The 19,889-nt window shown below is 37.8% G+C and overlaps 1 protein-coding gene across 1 annotated transcript in view; it reads right to left on the bottom strand.

Moving 5' to 3' along the window:
* PARD3B (par-3 family cell polarity regulator beta) overlaps window positions 1–19,889 on the bottom strand; it is a gene marked incomplete at both ends in the record, with an annotated part of 63,448 nt that overhangs the window by 16,181 nt on the left and 27,378 nt on the right. The window contains 3 exons of the mRNA XM_009865026.1: window positions 2,686–2,815; window positions 6,190–6,360; window positions 12,459–12,644. Of these exons, the coding sequence (XP_009863328.1) occupies window positions 2,686–2,815; window positions 6,190–6,360; window positions 12,459–12,644 (487 nt within the window). The remainder of the gene's footprint in view (window positions 1–2,685; window positions 2,816–6,189; window positions 6,361–12,458; window positions 12,645–19,889) is intronic.

Genomic DNA, 19,889 nt, shown 5'->3' with positions numbered 1-19,889 from the left:
TATAAGAACCTCTAATGAAACACATTCCAGTAATCTTTCAACACCAGAAATGTAAAGCTGCTGGCACTGAAGTATCAATTTTCAAAGAGGTTGTTCTAAAAAACACTGAATCTGTGCAACAGCTTGGCAGCAAAAGAAGTGAGGACCTGAAGGCAGCAAGTATTATTCATGCAAAAATAGAACAAACACTGGCATTTCAATATGGATCAGTATCCCCTCCCCCTTTATTTAAATATCCACAGGCAAGACAAAATGTAGTGGTTTAGCTATAACCAATTTTCCCCAGACATTAGTTTTTCCTGCTCATGTATAATAAAAAAGACTCTTAAAACAGAGCAGCAATATTAGCAGGCCAAGCTTCAGTGTATTTTTGCTGAGCTTTTTAAGAATTTTATTGGCAGAAGCAGTGAATGATACTGGAAATAACTTATTATAAAACATTAATTGAGAAAGTGACATTTTATTAAATGTAATACAGCCTCTGTCAATAAATTTTTACATTAGATCCTGTATTACATTAAAAATCTCTTCTATCTTTTATTATTCTTTGTTAAAATGTACCAACTGTACTTCTACAGACAAGATGTGGGGGACAGCAGACCATAGGAACATACAAGGGACTGTTCCTGTCTGTCACAAGAAGATCATCAAGTCTGTGACTCGCATCCTTAAACAGAGACACAACCTAAAGTGCATGACTGAGTTAATGGATGGTTGTGCACAGATGCAGTGTTTTGCCTTTACACGTATCGTCAAAGACTGAGGACAAAACTGTGTAAGAAACAATGCAAAAAAAATGTTAAGCCAGCAACTGGAAAGAAGGGACAAGCCCATGTGGAAAGCAAAGCGAGTATTAGCTCAAAAATAATTAATACTATGACTTCCAAATCAGAGAAAGATTTCTACAATGTGCAGAACTACTGTCAGCCCAAAGTGCCTTGCACCAAGAAAATTTCAGATCGGTGCCCTGCTGCAGAAACCCTGCTGCTGAAAGTGCCTGTGCAGTTCTCCATGAAGATCACTTGAATTTTGTGCATCAAATGCCAAATCTTCAACAGAAATCGCAATACAATGATACGTCTAGTAAGTGCTAGAATCGTTTTTGGCATCTCTTGTCCACTGACCCCAATTTCAAACTGCTCCCAGGCCATGGCTGGGAGGCCCCAGTCATGCCACAAATCCTCCCTGACAAAAGCCCTCAGCAGCATCCAGAGCATCCTTTTCACATCTGACATACACTCTATTCTCAGGCCATCATATTTTTTGCTATAATGGCTTTTTATAATTGTTTTTAATTACAAAAATGTCTAATGAAAATGATTTTATGAATGAGCTGCAAATTAGTCATTGTGATTTTTTGATTGCTGTTGGAGGATCCTTATCTGAAAGTACAGCTCTTCCACATACTTTGTTTTGAACTTTATTTAAGTTACAAGTTACCTGTTGCCATTCACCTGTATCAATGGCTCCAGAGCAGTTGTTTATACGTTTCAGTAACTGTTTAAAGTTATTTGCTGCTCTCTGATCTTTTGGTAATGACTAACTCTACAGGGCAGACTAGCTCCAAAGACGACCCTTTTCTCCTGTAACCACAGAATCCGTGTGAATTCCACACAAGAGAAATATAAGGAAGATCTAAATCAAAGGATCTGATCTTTGAATATTTACAATGCTTGGGTCTATATCTAATTCTTTGTCTGGAGTCACACTGTGAAAATATGGAAGTCAGCACAAATGATTTACCCCTAAATTATATGGGAGTTTTTCTGTGAGCTTTACAGATACAGGCTCTTTGGTTTTTTTTAAAAGTACCCCACACAGTCATCATAGCAGCTTATAAAATTACTTTTTGCAGGCCGCCCAGATTCCACAGTTATCTAGGGAAGGGAGAAAAAAAAACCCCACGTAATTCAACTTCATCAAAGGAAAAATTTTTTCGTAATGGAAGGTATTTAAGTATCTTCTTGGCTTGAAGAATGAGAGCACACTTAAAAGCACAGGGGTCAAGACCATCTCAAATACTTAAACTTTTCAAATCACTAGTACCTCGCTGAGTCAGGTACAAAATGGACAGATAGTTCAGTATGCCAACCGAAATGAAAGAAGACGGGAAAATAAGTGGTCTTAAAGCTCTTACGTATATGCCTGCATATGCTCATACATGTAGGTTTTCTTTGTACAGTGTACACGTCTACCTAATTTTTTGTAATGAGTTCGTTAATACAATTACAATTTGTACATTAAGGGAGTGTTTCTAATCAATTTTACCTTTGCGTCTAAAATAAGTAAGTGTACTTTATGAGTATCATGCTTTTGTGTAAATTCATTTAGCTTATCATAACCTGGGACATAATCTAAGAAATCAATGCAAAAATCATTGAGCTCATTAAAGATTATGGAAAATAAACATTTTGACAACATATATTTTGCACTCATCATTTGTTTTTTATCCAACCTTACGTGTTGGGGCAGCGAGCTAGAAACTGTTACTTAAACTGGAATTTGTGCCAGGAATCTAATTCACAACTTCTGAGTCAGCTCTCCCACCCTCGCTGGATCTTCAAGCCTCAAAGTAACATAGCATGCACTTACTCTAATTAACCGCTTTTCTAGTGGCTGTGGATTTCAAAAAACAAAACCACAAAGCACATTCTTTTAGCACAGAGAAGGACACCTAGAGACTACCTTTTATTCTTTCCTGAGGACTGCATGTTACAAAGGGCTGCAGAATAGTATCATTGCGTCGGGAAGCAGCTGCAAAGTTATGACTCCCGTCGAAGGCTGATTTTTGAAAGATTCCCTGGTCTGAGCGTTCCTAAGGGAAAAACAGAACCACACATGGTAACAAAAAAATTAAATATTCGACAATGCAGAAGATCAGCCATCACTACAGACAGTGCACAAATACTGCATCAAGTAATGTATTCACTGCACATTGCTTCCTTTCAGAGGAGAAACTTGAAAGATATCTTCAAAATGACTATCTGTTCTTGCTGACCATGAAATAAGACAATATATAAGCAATAACAATCATTAAGAATGATGCACAAAAAATGAAGACTGTTTTTTTTTATGACCCACAACTGGCTTCATTCAGATTCTCCATCTGGGAGGGCAGCTTGTGACATTGTCAACACAAGAACACGGGCAATGCCAATGGTATTTCTCTGCCAGCCAGCTGGTTCCCTTCTCTCAGAGACTGAGTGCATATGTTCCGCCGATCACACACTAGAGCAGTTTTGCAAGTAAGGAGTTACACCAAACTCCCAAACGCAGGTCTTCTGGCTAGCAGCTAAACAAACTCCTGTCACACCTCTAGTCAGCTTTTCTTTTGAGACATTTCCCACCCCCCATACATGCCATATCGCCTAATTTATTCTCCTGAGCAGTTGTTCAAAAGAAAAAAAAAAGGGGAAAAAAAAAATCACAGCTTCTAAATCTGGGACAGACCTAGAAAGGCATTTCTGTACTTGTTATTCAGGGAAAACAGAAAACCCACACAGGGGAATATTATGGCTAGTTTTCAAAACAACCTTTACAGATTCTGTGATTTTATATCTGTTTTTTGAAGGGGCCTCCAACTGGGTTCTATTTTTAAAGTGCACGTTCATTATGCCAGCAAATGTTACACTAAATATATCAACTTTCAAATTTCATAGTCACATCTAACAGAAGAAATGGATGTATCTACCCCATACAATTTCTTTGTAAAATGATGCAAGAGGTTTAATGCATTGGCAAATGATTGCATGCAAACCAATGGGTAACAGCGTGTTACATCAACTTGCAACCTGACTTTCAAGCCTAATAAAAATAAAAAATATAAGTAATACTATAAAAATAATAGTAATAATAATAGCACTAAAATAATTATATAATGAGAACAGTTTGAATAATAATAAAATGGCAAAAAATGCACCCCAGAACATGACTCAGTGCTGGGATGCTCATGGTGCTCCCTGCTCACGCTCACTATGAATGCAGTCTCAGAGGACCTCTCCAGAGTAGCGTGAACCATTTGAAAGGGTTATTTTGAACCTCTGTTCAGAAACACACGCACCACACAGCCACTGACAATTATGTTTCTTCTCATTATTGGGAATTCTTTAGTTACTGTAAGATTCCTTGCATCATGAGATCCACGCTTGCTACCTTCTCATAGCTACTGCTAGTGGAACTAGAGCCTTGCAGCATCCAAACACACTGGAGACCTGTAGCCAGTGGTACAGGGAGCCTTAAATTAACAGCAACAACAAATCTGCTTTTCCAGCTCTTTGATAAATGACACAATCGATACCCCGACAACTGATCAGTAACCAGACTAATTAGAGTATTCAGCTTATAAAACATAGCTGTCATGGATGACCTCCATTAGTGTCCTGACCAATAACAACAATAATGCATTTCTAAATTTACGCTCCTTCTACCAAGCCGAGATGCAGTACTCAGGAAGCTGCTTTGGGGAAAGGAAAGAATGGGCAACAACCCATTTCTGCTATGGTCTCTAGACTCAAATGGAATTACAATTGAACCTAAAGACTACCCTATAAAAATGAATTCCTGTCTAAAATGAATTTGATTCAATCAAGACCTCATTATGCATTTTTCATAGGGCGCAAGTCAAGATTATTTACCTCTCTCATACATCTGGATAATATACACTGTAAACTATAAAAAGCAGCCTCATACTTTTATTAGGTCAATCTGATGTTTGAGCGGAAGGTTTTTTTAAAAAAAATTGGCTTTTCTTAAATGAAGAAAACTTGCAAGAGTGAGGTTTAATTGAGGGTAAGCTATCTTTCTTGTGTCACAACAGTGCACAATAAATAAAACATACACTTCATAATTCTTCCTTACAGTATAATGCTATGTCACATAGGAAAGGAAAGCAAACACGGGTTTTCCTCTAACATATTCCAGAATTGCTAATGAATATTTTTCATATTTTCCTGGCACAACTGACATCAGTGAGGTTTTTGCGAAGTGTCCTCCTAACAAAGTTAGAGCATAATTTTCAGAAAATAATACACTTCTAAATCTATTTCTCAATCAGTCAATGACAGTAGTAAATCAAATAAAAAATTATCAGGAAAATATGAGTTATTTATACTAAAAGATACCTTCATTCTTTTCCCCCCTCTAATATTTTATGAAAATACACTCAAAAACATGACTTTTCTTAACATTTTAAAATGTTCCAGCAATCCTTATTAAATAAGAAGCTTGAATTCTCTGAATTCTGTAATGGGATTTATTACAACCTTCTATATCCACTTGTATGCATTTTTATTTTAATGAACTGTACAGACCTTGAAAAACTCTTAAAATATTTACTTAAGGGTCAAAATTAAAACTGGGGTAATAGTAAGAGCAGCTAGTATACATACACACCTACATACATGTTATCTATGTAAAGATTTAAGAGTGTGCATATGTGCACATATGCATGACAGGGAGCAAGAGAGATCATAAAGCCAATCTTTTTCAGAAGAAGAGGCAATTGGCAAACATCAATTTATACGATGTCTAGAAAACATAACCATTACAGTTTTATTTTTCTCCTCTTTTGTTACCTTACTTAAGCAAATTTTGCAACTCAACTCAAAGTCATTTTGAAGTGGAGGCCTTCATCTGACCAGGGAAAGTAAAATATTAATTCCTTGAAGGTTAAAAAAGAAAGGAAAAAAAAAAGTTGGGGGTAGGACAGGACCAGAAGAACATACACCCCCCCACCCAATTGGACTGAATTAAAATACTAATGAAATCGAAACAGAAAGAGTGAAGTAAAATCCGAATCACACTAAGGTGTTAAGGTCTCTGATCATGAAAATAAACAAAATCAGGAGAATTCAAATCGTCTGTATCCCAGCTACTGACTTGAAGAGATGGCAGACAGCCAAAACTGCATCAACATATTAATGCTAAATTAACCCTTTTTGGGAACACATTTGCTTTTGTTATAATACTTGTCAAAATTATTAAGAGGCAACCTTTAGGCTCTTCTCAAGAGGAACAGTAAGACCAGGAGATATCAACCAGAAATGCTTTGTGAATCCTGCCTCCAGGTTGCCAAGAATTCATACTGCCAGGAAGAGCTCTCTGCCACCAAGACTTTAGCCATCATCTCTTTTATGCAAAAACACTGGGACTGGAAAGACGTTCATCTAATAAATGCATTTACTGCTTCACCTCTGTCTGCACCTCTAGTCTCCGGAGAACTACCAGCTGGATCCTCCCACGAATGTTGCCCTCCATGGACATGGAGCGCCTCAGTGTTTCCATGGCCTCATGATTTGACTTGCCCAGAAGTGACTCCCCATTTACTGCAACAAGCTGATCATTTACTCGCAAACGACCGTCCTACAAGAAAAAAACAAAAAGTGTGTTTTAAAAAAAAGGTCAAGAATTATTAGGCAGAGATGCTACATACAGAAAAGCAAGATGTAGAAAATCAGACACTGCTTTCTAAAACTTAAGAATCAAGAGAGAGCATAGTACTGAGTCTTTAAAAAGAGAAATCTTTGTGTCCATTAACTGACTGTATTTTCCTCCATTTACATTTTGGGAAGAGTTCATAGGGCAATCACAAGCACAGAGGCGCATGCACATGCTGCTGTTTTTCTTGCATGTACAATTTAACTTGTATCAGCTCTAAAAAGACAACGGGAAAAGGAGCTTTTGGTTAGTTAAAAGGACCCACACCACAGCTGTTAGTATCTGCAGTGCAACCTCAAGGAATACTGCAGCATTATTGTCTGCTATTAGGATCTGGTAACAAATGGCTCCAGAAATGTTGTCTTACAGTCTCACTGGTGCCTATCTTGTCACAATTACCACGCCACTATACGGGATAATTTTCTCAGTTCAGAATGGTCCTTAAGATTTAGGCATCCTTACTTTAATTAATGCTGTCCATGTATTCTTAACATCCAAACCTACTGCCAATAACAAAATCAGGATTGAGCTATATCAAGTAGTTTATGCTTTGAAAAAAGTCATTCTGTTTCATTGCCAAGGTTAACTGACATTCTGTGGATGTAATAAAACTGTGGACATTGCTATTTTGTGATTTAGGAGACCTATTGCTGTTGTCATTATTATCTGTGATTTATTTCTTTTCATAAAAGCATGTGCCATAGACTTTCTTTTTAATAAGAAAATAAGGTCTATTTAATTAAGAGACAAGAGTTTCTTTTAAAGCTTGTCAAGTTCACAATTATCAGGTCAGCATCAGGCCTCAAAGGAGAAAAAGAAAAAAAGTAAGAAACTGAACACATCCAACATAGAAGGGCAGTGAAGAGAGGAGAGAAAGAACTTGCATAGAAATACACTGCCTGGTTAAAATGAATCTGATCCACTGATAGGCTTGTTATATATTCTTCACAATGCACTTGTCCAAAATGTTTACATATTTCATACATTCGAGTTAGCCAAAATATATATACTTTTTTGCTTATTTTTTCCTATCACTAAGACATCCAATTAACTATTCTGCTATTGCTGCCAAGTGTAAGTCATTTGTGCTCAAGAGCATTACAGTAGCTGTGACAAAACCAGCTTTCTTAAGTGTTATTTTTGTTGGAAACAGGTATCATCATTACCATGGCAGAGTATGAATAACCACAGAGCTGAAGAAGAACAGCATACATCAGAATCCAAAATAAACGGGGAGGGACAAGAAGATGCAAAGACAGAATTAGGAAATGAGTCATTCAGTAAAAGAAAATGAAGAGAAATAAAAATTTTCTTGGGAGGGTATGGGAATGAAGAATAGGAAACAGCAATGCCACTTGGAAAAGATGCTGAAACCTCTCCCACCTCTCTGCTGAATATTCCATGCCAACACAAATTTACAGACAGCCAGTGTCAATAGGTTAACCCCACTATTTCTCTACATACAAAATGATATCATCACACACGCTAAAGTTTAGAGAGAGTTAACATTGTTAAACAAGGAGTTTTATTATTTGCACATGTTGCAATTCCTCTGTGTTCTATCAAAATTTGCTGAAATGAATGGAGCCACTGATGGCAACAGCAGTCTGAGGAAAAAGTATTTTATTTTTTGTGAGTTTCTGTAAGACTTTGAAAATTTTACCGGTTCTCACGCCCTCCTCCTGTGGTCTCACACACTCTTGGATTTCTTTTTTTCCTTTCTTTGGATAAACATGGATAAAACCCATGCATAAATATTTGTTAAATCTTCTTATTGAAGTATATACAAATACAATGTCAAATGCATCTTGTCATGACTACATCTGTTGATTATGCAAATGTCCTGAACACAATGCGTATTTTTAAATGAATCACAGCAGCCTCAGGAAGTTCTGAATCGGTCTGATTTTTAATTTGCCTTGCAACAATTTTGTATAAGGCTTTGTATTTATTTATGTTTTAATAATGACAGTTCTTAAAGAGCTTCTTTTGATGCATCTCCCTTCTTCCCACTCCGATATATGCTTCCACTTAAATGCAAAATTCAGCTTGAACTCAACACTTCAACTATGGTTCAAGAAACAAAGTGTGCATGCTTCAAAAATGCTGATCAACTACACTTGCTAAATTGCCTTACAGAGTAGGCTGGAAGAAGCTGAACACTGTTTTCACACATGCTCAGAAAAACCTTTTGCTATTTAAAAGACTGAAAAAAAATTAAATCCCAATATCTAAAGAGTTTCCAAACACAGATTTTCATATCACTGGTGCTACGGCCTGGTTTAGAAGCCTGAACTGCAAGACAAGCTGCTTGGCTCAAAACAAGCTAAATGTTGTTTTAACATATTTTTTCTTTCATCTCTGAAAGGTAGATTTCTCTGTGGCTCCTGAGCAGAAAAACAACATTTGGCATTTCAGCAAAACAGGTTTCAAATTCCACCTCTGAAACTGCAAGCAAGCTATTTTAATAAAGGGTGAAGTCACTGTTCCTTTGCTTATTCAAAAAAATGTGTTTTTTAATGGAGACTCACGGCAAGGGATAGAACCTACCACCACATGTCTACCATATTCAGTCAGTCATAAGACTCTCACGCTTTTTATAGCAGTGCAGGGGGACACCATGCCATGTTCTTCATGAACTTGTGTTTTTCATCAAAGCACACCTAGGTACTTCCCTGATCACATCAATGACATTTGTCTCGGAAGGAACTCCCTGACGGCATTTATTGGAGTCATCCAACTTCCTCATCCACTACACACAAGAAGAACTGTTTCCTGCAACTGCACTCAGAAGCCCCAAGGAGGTTCAAGCTACATCACGTCTGATTTGAACAAATGCACGTGTAGAAAATATTCCATCACTTCCAATAATGGCTCTCCTGCATTTCAGCTGCTGAAGACAGCAAGTACCTGATCATCAGGAATGTATCACAAGTGAAAAGCCAAGATGTCTCGAGATGAACAAAGCTGAAATCCCCTAAAGATGATGCATTTAAACTTAGTCGAATGTTAGTTTGCTGCACATGAAAATCTCTGCCTAATTCCAAATATCAAGTAGCAACTTCTTTATCTTAGGGATGATAAAAAATAGACGCTTCAAAAATGACAAAAGGAGGTTAAGAAGGGACATAATGGTTCAATCAGTGAAAGTAACTGCTTTCATTCCTGCAGGATACGGTGTTAGAATACCAAGAACCTTAAGGCATTTTTACTTTGTTTGGGTTTGTAGCAAGAGCACTAAACCGGCACCAAGTCTTACTGTAACATGTATGATGCAAGACGCATTGGTATTTTAGAAAACATTTAGCTAGGAAAAAAAACCCACCATTAAGTATAGAATTAAAGACTTCAATTTTCCCTTATGTTATTTTTTTACAATTCCTTTACTGCACTTTGCAATGCCACTAACACATCAGGGCTAGATTAATGTGTTAACGTTTTGAAAAACACTAAAAAGTGCTGGCCTCTCTTCAGACCTTTGGCTCAGACCAATAATGGATAACAATAACCAACCAAAATTGTCTGCATTTCAGACATAACTCTTCATTCTAAAAGACACACTGATGAAACAAATTTAATGTATCAAAAGCATTAGAAGGACTGAGCATCTACCTCAGCAGCAAAACAAATGTGTTGAAGTTCAAAGTATTACATGTGTTCTTCTGAAGACAAGTGGTGACTGGACAGGCAAGGAGTATCACAAAATCAGAAAAAATTTCAAACTCTAAATGCAGAAGTGAGTAATAGTGAGAGAATTCTCATGGCAGTGAGCATTACAATTTCCTAGTGTGATAGCTTCCCAAGAAAACTTTGTACACTGAAAAGCATATGCATGTATCCAAATCCATAATACTCCATTTCAGTGAGTTACAAGGAATAGCATGAGAAAATGCTCTGGACAACTACCAGCTGGAAAGTAATGCTTTTTATTTAAAAACTTGTTACATGACAACACTTAAAATAAGGACAATAATGACATCTTTAAATATTTATGCACAAATATGTGCACACTTTTTAACTTGATATGAGAACTTTTATTAATTGTTAAATACCCACTGATTATGTTTTGTTCTACATAAAGGTCATTAGACAGGAGAAAAACAGCTGTTCTCCATGCATATTCAACAGTAAATTGTAGTTCTTATGACACTGCCAAAATGACTGCATTCTGTGAGTATAAAACACATAGGAAAGAGTCTCTGAACAGTTCTGGTTGATGCTGAAGTACTCATTTGCTCTGGAGCCTACACTCAGATCTATTATTAATTGGTGAAAGGGTTATTAAGAGGCAGAATAGAGAATAGGTCACAGGACCACAGGTCATCACAATGTTCCAGTCCTTCAACTAACTGTGCAAGTCACTCATTTACTTAAGTGTGAGCACAAAAGTCCTGCTTTATTAGTCTGCAGACCCCTCAAGCCAAAATCAACTGCTCTGGAGTGAGTAACTATGTGAGAATAAATTGAGCGGTAAACATACAGAGCTAGGAAGGATTCTCTTGCCTGTCTATGATGTGACAAGTCAGGTAGCCAGCCCACTAATACAGACACAATATTGCTCCACAAGCTTTGCTATTCAAAACAATGAGTTTATTCACGAAAATATACACTGTCACTGCAACTGGTGTGGACAATTACTCAGGGAACACAGAGCTGGGAAAGCAAGGAGGGCAGACTCAGACTTTTCACAGGAAAATGAGTTGTACTCCGTAGCACACATGCACATCAGTTGAGTTCCTCCAGCTCCAATCTGGTCAATCATGCCTTAACTCAGTTCTGATGTACAGCAAGTAGATGAGTTTACTCAGCTGTCATTTAGCCTTAAGTTAACCATGGACAGTGTTCTGAAGGGTACCTACCAGGCTCAGTTAGACTTGAGAAGATCCAAGCCTTGAAATAGCTGTGGCACTAAGACAGGTAAATAATAGAAGCAGGGAAGTATTAAACATTCACATCAAAGCTAAATCCTTGATTACTGCTATTTACCAGCTGCTGTAAATAAATGACCATGAAAGTTTTAATGTTTTGAATTGTCCTACTCAGCAGGCTGATGTCAGTAGAGGAATTCACATACATTGAACTAAAAGGTATTTTTACAGAAGAGAACTGTGAGGAATTGCTGAGACAACACAAGAGAAAAAAATTACATTATGGATCCACAGGAGTTAAACATGCTAGCTCTGAAAGATTACGAGTTTGGTTGTAATTTTAAGAAATGTACATTTTTCAATTTTTATTTGAGGAAAAAAATACAGTCAACAGATTTCCTAAAGATTACAAAATAATTCAAATACTTTTTAATCATAAAAGCATACAGCAGTTTCTGTATAGTCCCTACAGGGAGCAGAACAATTCATAATACTGTCATTTACCAACTTAATGTTACCAATTCAATCCACCTCAGGAACAACTGGTAACTTCTAAACAACTGATGCTAGGCTCAGCTAAGTTGTACTTTTACTACAGTAGTAAAAACTGTTTTGAACAAAAAAAAGAATGAAAATTACGAGCTACCTTTTTATTAGAGCGTGAATTAAACACATAATCCTTAACCTCACAGCACTGTCAGTTTCCAATTTTTGTAAAGAGGTTTGTCTTTTATGGGTTTGCCCGTACTGCTTTGGGAGGACCAAAAGCAGTGCAGATAGAAAATAAATGTGGATACCTAACTTCTATTACTAAGCCTAGCATCACACAAACTTGCCCAAGTACTTCTCTGGGGAAGCTGGGAGGCAACCGTTCCTGATACACCCACATCCCTTCTCCTTCTCCCCCTTTCCCCATTTCCTGCAGCATCTAAATGCCCCCTCAAGGTATCCACTAATTCACTTTCCCTGGGGCAAACCCTACCACACATGACACCAGAATCCTGGGACAAAACATTAGTAGGTTTGCAGTGCACCTAAAGGAATGAGTGACATAAAGGCGCTCTTTCCTAGAATGCTCATCACGTGAGATTCAGTACTCAACACAGAAACATCAAAATTCTAACGCAATCATTGCCTGATGTGTTTCTTCCATACCTTAAAAGCAGCACCTCCATGAATAACAGATTTGATGAAAATCCCAAGATCAGCTCCAGTCTCCCGAGATTTGTTGCCTTTTAGGCTCACACCAAGTCCAGCAGAGCCAGAATCGTTCAGCGGAATCTCAAAGGTCAGCTGCTCTGTGGCTTCTGGAGAAAGAATACTGCAGTTCGGCTCTCCTTTCTGTTGGAGAAAACACAGATGAAAAGATGGGTGAAAAGGAAGCAGAGACAATGCACAAACTAATAGTATCCACAGGTTCATATGGCAAGGAATAGGTCTCTTTTCCAGAAAGTGGCATGAAGAATCAGCCTTACAAACAACAATGCATTTCACTGACATTTTGTCACAGGATCTGGCTTAAAATGTTCTTTTTAATGATACCTATGAATATACCTAAATAGAACGTAAAATAGCTTAGTTTCACAATATAAAACTGATGTTGCAGCAGAATATAAAAGAGACATTTATTTCAAACACAGCTGCATTAAAACTGTAAGCCATAAAACTCTCAACATCTTACATGCAGCTCACAAACTGTAATGATAGCTCTACTGTTAAATCCTATTCCCCTCGAAAATTGAGTTTCATCCTTAAAAAATTATCCTTCCCTTAAACCTGTCTACAGAGGGAAATTCACATAACAAAAGTGAGGGTGAGAATTGAAAACACAGTAACTTATTTTGCACTAACTTCTTCTGTACATACTTTTATTTCATAGAGGTTTGGAGTTTTTTCCCTCTGATATAGATTGATTCTAAGATTTTTCCTATATTAGATTGTTGTTTACAGGACTGCCAAGTCAAGTATCCTTAGCTAGGGAACATCAGAAAGAATCTTCTTTTACTAAATACTGTATCTGCAGTTTTGTAGGGTTGTATTTGGGGGAGATGTTTGTTCTGGTTTTTTTTTAAGTAGGTTAGAATCATGAAAGTCAACAAAATCAAACTCTTGCCTAAAATATTCATAATGGCACCCTACAGAAATAAAAAGAGAACAATGAGACCTATCATGGAGTAAAGCGTTTGTGACAGATATTAGTGGAAAAGATCTTAAGCATCATATCTGAGTTTATTCCACTCTTCCTTCTCCACGTAACTCTGAGACAATCAATGTTTCTTGTCATTTGGATGTCTTCTATTCTTTGTAAAAGTAGTGTTTAAAATTAACACAAAAAACCTATGAAAAGGAAATACACAGACAAGCTAAGTCAAAAAGTTGTACAAGTTTAAAAAGGTGACTGGGAACTGCTTTAAGGGGCATCAAAGTCTTATGTTAAATTATTAGGTAGAGGCCACATGCAAGGAGGAGTGAGTAGCTGGGCCAATCAGCCCTTCACTTAACGAAGGATTACTTCCAGGGCCTAACTGCAGTACATGCAGGATCAATGCAATTGCCAGCAAAGGTGCCCGCAGTACAGACGTCTTCTCAGCAGCCAGAGCAGACCCTTAGATTCATCTATGATGCTGCTTGATCAACAAGTACAATCATAGAACTAAGAGCAGAAATCAATATCCTGAAGCAACAAAAATTTAGAAACACTAACCAGGAAGTATGCATTCACTTATTTCAGATGCCTTTTCACTGATGAGAAGCAGCTACTGGCCAGTGAGCCCAAGCATTAGGACTTTAAATCTCAATCTCAATATGCATCACGCTCAAGTTCTTCCTGGAATGTACCCACATGACATTAAGTCAACATAATTTGTCTAACTGCCAGACACAAAAATGAGATAACACTGGCAGTTGTCTTGATGCCAGCACTCGTCTCCAGTACCTGTGTTACTCATTTGTGCTACTGTCTTTGTTCACCAGAAGCAGACAATTCTGGGTTACAAATCTGTTGCTTTTATTTCTCAGCTGTGGATATAGAGACATCCTGAACGTAATCATCCAAAACCTACGAATCCATACTTACTACTGTGAAAAATACAGAACAATAATCTGTAAACACTTCTGCTCTGACTTCCTGCAGAAGAATCAGTATAAGGAAAAAACCCACTGCTGCTGGCCTTCTAACATAAACATTCTGCATTTAACTTTCTCAGCGTTTCAGAGGAAAGATTTTCTGCCCAATCTTCTGTTTTTTAAAATGCAAGTATTCTCATCAGCCGATTCAGCACCCCTACATCAAAACTCTACTGAAATGGCACATCCTGTATAGACTTGGGCAGAAGACATTTTTCTTAGGGTCCCAGACACATGATGTCACCTGCAGCCCTTCAAAACAGTCTATTTTGTATTATTTTCCTTGTTCCCTCGGCAAGCTGTTCTGGCTGTTCTACTGCTGTTCTACTTTCATCCACTACACCTGCAGCAGACTCTTGCCCCTTCTGTGTATAAACATTGTGGTTTAGGTCTTTCCCAATACTACAAGGAAAGCAGTGAGGGAGGTTATCACCACTGGACATAAAAGTTCCCAGTACCCATGTCTACCTTCATTAGAGCAGTCATAAATTGCTTTATAATGTCACCTCGATATGAACTTGGACTTCACATAAAACTGAATTTGGTGACATTCAGATCAATTTTTAATGGGGGTGGCTGAAGGTGAGCCCTGGCACAAAAGCTATTATTCTGGGGGGAAAAAAAAAATCTTTCAAGGAAAATGTGGCACAGTATTTTTGTAAAGAAAAAAAAATCACATCTATTTTTGTTAGCTTCTTTCTCAGGAGCACCTTATCAGTTTCACTTAAGCTCCAAGCTGTACATTAATTTCAGGCTGAGGACTTCATGCATTTGTGAACACAAACTTGTGAAAAAACGCAAAGACAGCAGGATCTGTGCATGTCCCTCAAACCAATACATGAAAACAAAGGAGGCAGTGAGTCTGGCTGGATTTGAGCCAAGCACTCTGATCGATACTGTTTTCATTGGTACTGTCGCTCCTGTCTCTGACCCACCAGTGACACCAGGGACAGGGCCACAGGCCGCCCCGGCCGAGCCCCAGGCTGTGGCAGCGCAGGGAGCAGAGGCGGCTGCAGGAGGCAGGACACCGTCCCTTCCCACAGCGCGGGCACAGGGGCTCTGCTCCGGGCCTCACGGATGGACTCCAGAGGACAGCAATCTAACCACCTTGCCTAACCTCACAGACAAAAGAAGCTGAAAAGGGGAACATAATAATACTCTTAGAAATCCCTGTTTCTTTGCAGGTGATTTTTGACATTGGAAATATCTCACTTGAACAGAAAGCAAGGAAATGGTTGGCGCGTCTCAAAGGAAACCTTCACCCTTGATATCTGGGCAAAAAACACGGACTAGGTGGTCACTAGAACCCTCCCACTATAAACTAAGATAATGGTATTACACGCAGTTTTTCAGTATAACTGGGCCCAATTTTGTATTATGATAAAAAACAATTGATAAAAACAAAGTAATAAAAAAGTTAAGAGTTGCTGCATGTTCTACAGTATTTCCCAGCTTCCTTTAACGTAACTATGCCGTGCACTGGCTGTTATTAAAAAAGCTACCAGATCATTGTCTGTATATCTCATACGTGCATGTGTCATCTATGTAACATGAACGTTTTTCAGGACACCAGACAAGTACAGTAAAGTTTGTGAGTATTTAATTTTCTCTGCTTTTCTAAGTTCAGTTTGGAATCTGTAACATTTTACTAACATTTTCCTTGCTATACAATTCTGCGGGAGAGAGAGAAGTTCATCAGACTAATATCTTAGTAAATTTAATATAAGTTTAAAGAACAGCTGCGTTTACCTACTACTGGAGAGCTCAATAATCTTCCCTAAAGTCCTTTATAAGTGTTTCTTATTCAACATAGTACAATTATCCTAAACATCCTGTTTTATTATTTATATACAGCCTTACCCAAGGATCCAGCAGAAGTTCATTTAAAAATAATGGTGAACTTTGTTAACTGTACTAACAAAACTTTGTTACCCATGAGAGATGGTGAGTGACATTTCAATGATCCACAGGTATGGGTAACAGCAAAGGAGATGCACATCTACAAATCTATGATGAATTTGTTATAAGACCAAGTAAACTCTGGTTTTGTTCCCTTAAAATTTTCATTTGCTACTTACTGTATGGCATCTGATAGCAAATGCCTATAACATCAAGACACATTGGTGCAAATACAAGACTGAAAACTTATTTGGGGAACGAATGTGAGAAGCAGCAGAAAGAAGTTAAAACAGAGTAGAAATTAAAAGAGATTAACAGAACCTAGAAGCTTAATTTCATCTTACTCGCTAGACGGTTTGAAATTATTATCCTGATGATAGTGCTCTTCCCAATAAATGGCTTTTCACTGATGCCCGAAAGAACTCCAGCCATCCTTAGGTTAACAGCTTATCAATTAAATGTTTCATTTGGGCAACTAATTTCATGAGTGATGGTCCCTGTTCCTAGAACATGCAGATGTGAATATTAAATGCTGCTAGTGACTCACGGAGCTAGATTCCCACTGCCTCTACTTCCCTGACTGCTAAAACATTATCCCAAAACATCAATACTTTACAATAGAGCAACCACCATCAGTTCAATTATGGTCTGGTAAAGGAAGTTCTCTCCAATGCACTAAACCTTGAATTCTATTAGAAATTCTTCTTACCTTAACATCAGCCTAAAGTCTGAATTCACTCTAACACAGAATGAATGAAACAAGCTGCAACTCAAATACATTTTTAGCTCAGGAAAAACTTACAGTTTAATGTTATAAATTACCCAGTCAACAATCACATCATGTATTTTCCATGACAAATGTATCACTCCTCAGCACTTCAGGAATTAAATAATAGTATATCATTGCAGTTACTCCCTACTGCAGACATAGGTAAGTAACTCAACGGTACTACAATAAATGAGAAATCTTCACATAAATCAAAGTCCAGATAGCCAAGTGATGAGACCTCAAGACTGCTAGAGCTCCAAGATAACCTGACCTGTATTTTTTTCCTTTAAGATGAGTACACTGAAGGCAACAAAAGGGTTTTTAAATTCCCAAGTACTAATAAAACAGAGTTAACAGCAAAATAGGTTAAAGTTTCTTTTTTAAAAAAAGAAAAAAGTAAAGTGCTTGAAAAAAAATCAATCTCCACTCCTCACTTAGTCTGCAACAAGCTCTGAACATTCCCCTCTAGATACGCAGGTCTCTCTTCCCAGTCCCTTTTGCAACACTGTGATATGTGTTCCCCACTATTTATAGGCATCTGACAGCCTCAGCTCCTGCCGCAAAGCTCCCTCCTGGTTGCACCACGCAGCACTCTAGATAGTTCTTGAGCTCTCTCAACTGCTTGGGGAAGACAACCACCTCGTCTCTTTCTCCAGCCTGTTCCTCCTGGACCAGAATGCAGCAGTCATAACAAGTCCAAGAGGCAACCCTTCTGCTTGCTGTCCAGACTCAGCCATTAAACAGAATGGAGCAAGCAACCAAAGAGGTACTTTGCCTTACAAGGGAGAGTCAAGACAGGAATATTTTCATCTACTGAGATACTGCATGGAACTTCAGTATAATCAATTCCCACATTTACTGAAGCACTACAAACTGGATAGAGATGTTCAGAAGAGTTTATACAGAGGTGAGTGAATACAGAGTTTGACATACTTGCGAGCAGAAAGCCCTAATAACACATACTACATAACATCCACCAACGCAGATTGAAAATCTTTATTGTAAGAGTCTCAGGACACATTTGATTAATTGTTGATCTGCCAATAATTTTACTTACTTTTTAGAAGCACATCTATACCTCAAGTCTCTGATTTCTTAATTAAAAGGAGGTAATAAAGCATTCTTAAGACAATCTAAAATTTTACTAGTTTATAATTAAGTCTAGCCAAGAAATTCTCAGTATTTTAAAGAACAGATAGAATGAAGCCTTCTCTTACTCTCACAACACACTAGTGGCTGCTCGGTCACCAGTACTAACAGAATTGCAACCTTTGAAGAAAGTACTGTGCATTGTATTCTTCCCCTTTCTACTTATTCCATGGTTATATCTACATAATGTTGTGTCAATCCTCTCTCTACCATGGGACATCACTTTCAATTAATCCTTTTACTTAATCTCACGCCCGTTCTCATTGATGACGGCGCTTTTGATCTGTGGATTTATGATAATCTAATGCATATCTCTCACTGGAAAGGTTGCCTTATTTATCCCTATTGTTTTCCTGCCAAAAGAGAAGTTTACAAAAAAAAAAATAGCTCCCATTTAAGACAGGAAGGAAATAGCATTTGTTTAACACAACAAGAGACCTTTCAGTACCTGTCTGGTGCCCTTGACCAACACACTATTATGGTCTCTCAATATGCTGGCTGCCCCTTGCCTGGCTGCTCATTTCTGATAAGAGATGCCAAGTCCCTGGAGTGCCATTCAGAGCAGAGAGCAAAAAGCAAGAGACCCAGGAGGGTTATTTTCAAAGGCTTATGAAGGAAATAAGACATTTACATGCCTTTGCAATTATTTTCTGGGGAAAAAAAAACCAACATAAAAGTTAAAGAGCAGCATTTAAATTGTGGCACCTCATAATTGTTATTAGCCGAAAAGCCTGAAGATATTTCTTTATTTGCACTATTCTACATGTTCCTTCCAAGAGCTTTGCCACAATTAAGAAATACTTTGCTGACAGCTCAGTCATTCATTCACTATAAAATCTATGCTGTATTTTGCAATAGATACACAGTAACGCTCTTGAAAATAACACTCAAAGGTAATGCACTGCTGTAGTCTTGTCACAATCTAGCAAATAACTGGAGTCATTGCTGCACGTATTAATCTTTAGCATTTCTGACAGATGCTTTCATATTGGTTTATTTAAGATCATCTGTATTCTGTACTGCAATAAAAACCAAATGGTCACTAATGGCACACCCTGCTAAGACAAAAAAGCCAACAACAAATCCATGGAGATACATCATACTGTACTTGGATATTTTTTACATTAACACAGTACACTACAAATTTGTGTCATACTAGATAGAATGGTTCTGGTTTGAATTATGCAGACTCTCTGAAATTATAGCTTTGAAAACTGACAAAATTAGATTCAGCTCTTCATCCAAGGCAGATACACTCCATTTCACAGTTTACTATTTGATGTCACAGGACGCTTCAAAAATGGAGATTCTCCCTTTTGTTTGACATGCCTATTCGAGTTCCTGTAGCAAGTTTTACCTAAGGAAATGGTTTATCCTTCCAAAAGAGTTTTTTAATTCCATGTAGCATTGCTCTTCAACTTTTAAAAATGCAGTCTCACTTAACCTTTTACTTGAGGGAAACAGAGGGAGAAAAATTAACCAGTTGAGTCCTCATTCAAGATATGCCCCACTGTGAAAACACCCATTTTCATCCCACCTACAGGGTTAGCCGCGTGCTTAAGCACCCTACTGAGCTGGAGCCTTATGCAGTTAATATACCTTGCCACTTAGATCCTAAGATCTTATCTCTCATGGAGACAGAA

The sequence above is a fragment of the Apaloderma vittatum genome, unplaced genomic scaffold (genome assembly GCF_000703405.1).
Source record: "Apaloderma vittatum isolate BGI_N311 unplaced genomic scaffold, ASM70340v1 scaffold17932, whole genome shotgun sequence".
Taxonomy (NCBI): Eukaryota; Metazoa; Chordata; class Aves; order Trogoniformes; family Trogonidae; genus Apaloderma; species Apaloderma vittatum.
The sequence above is the reverse complement of the archived record's forward strand: the minus strand, read 5'-3'. Positions and strand labels throughout refer to the sequence as shown.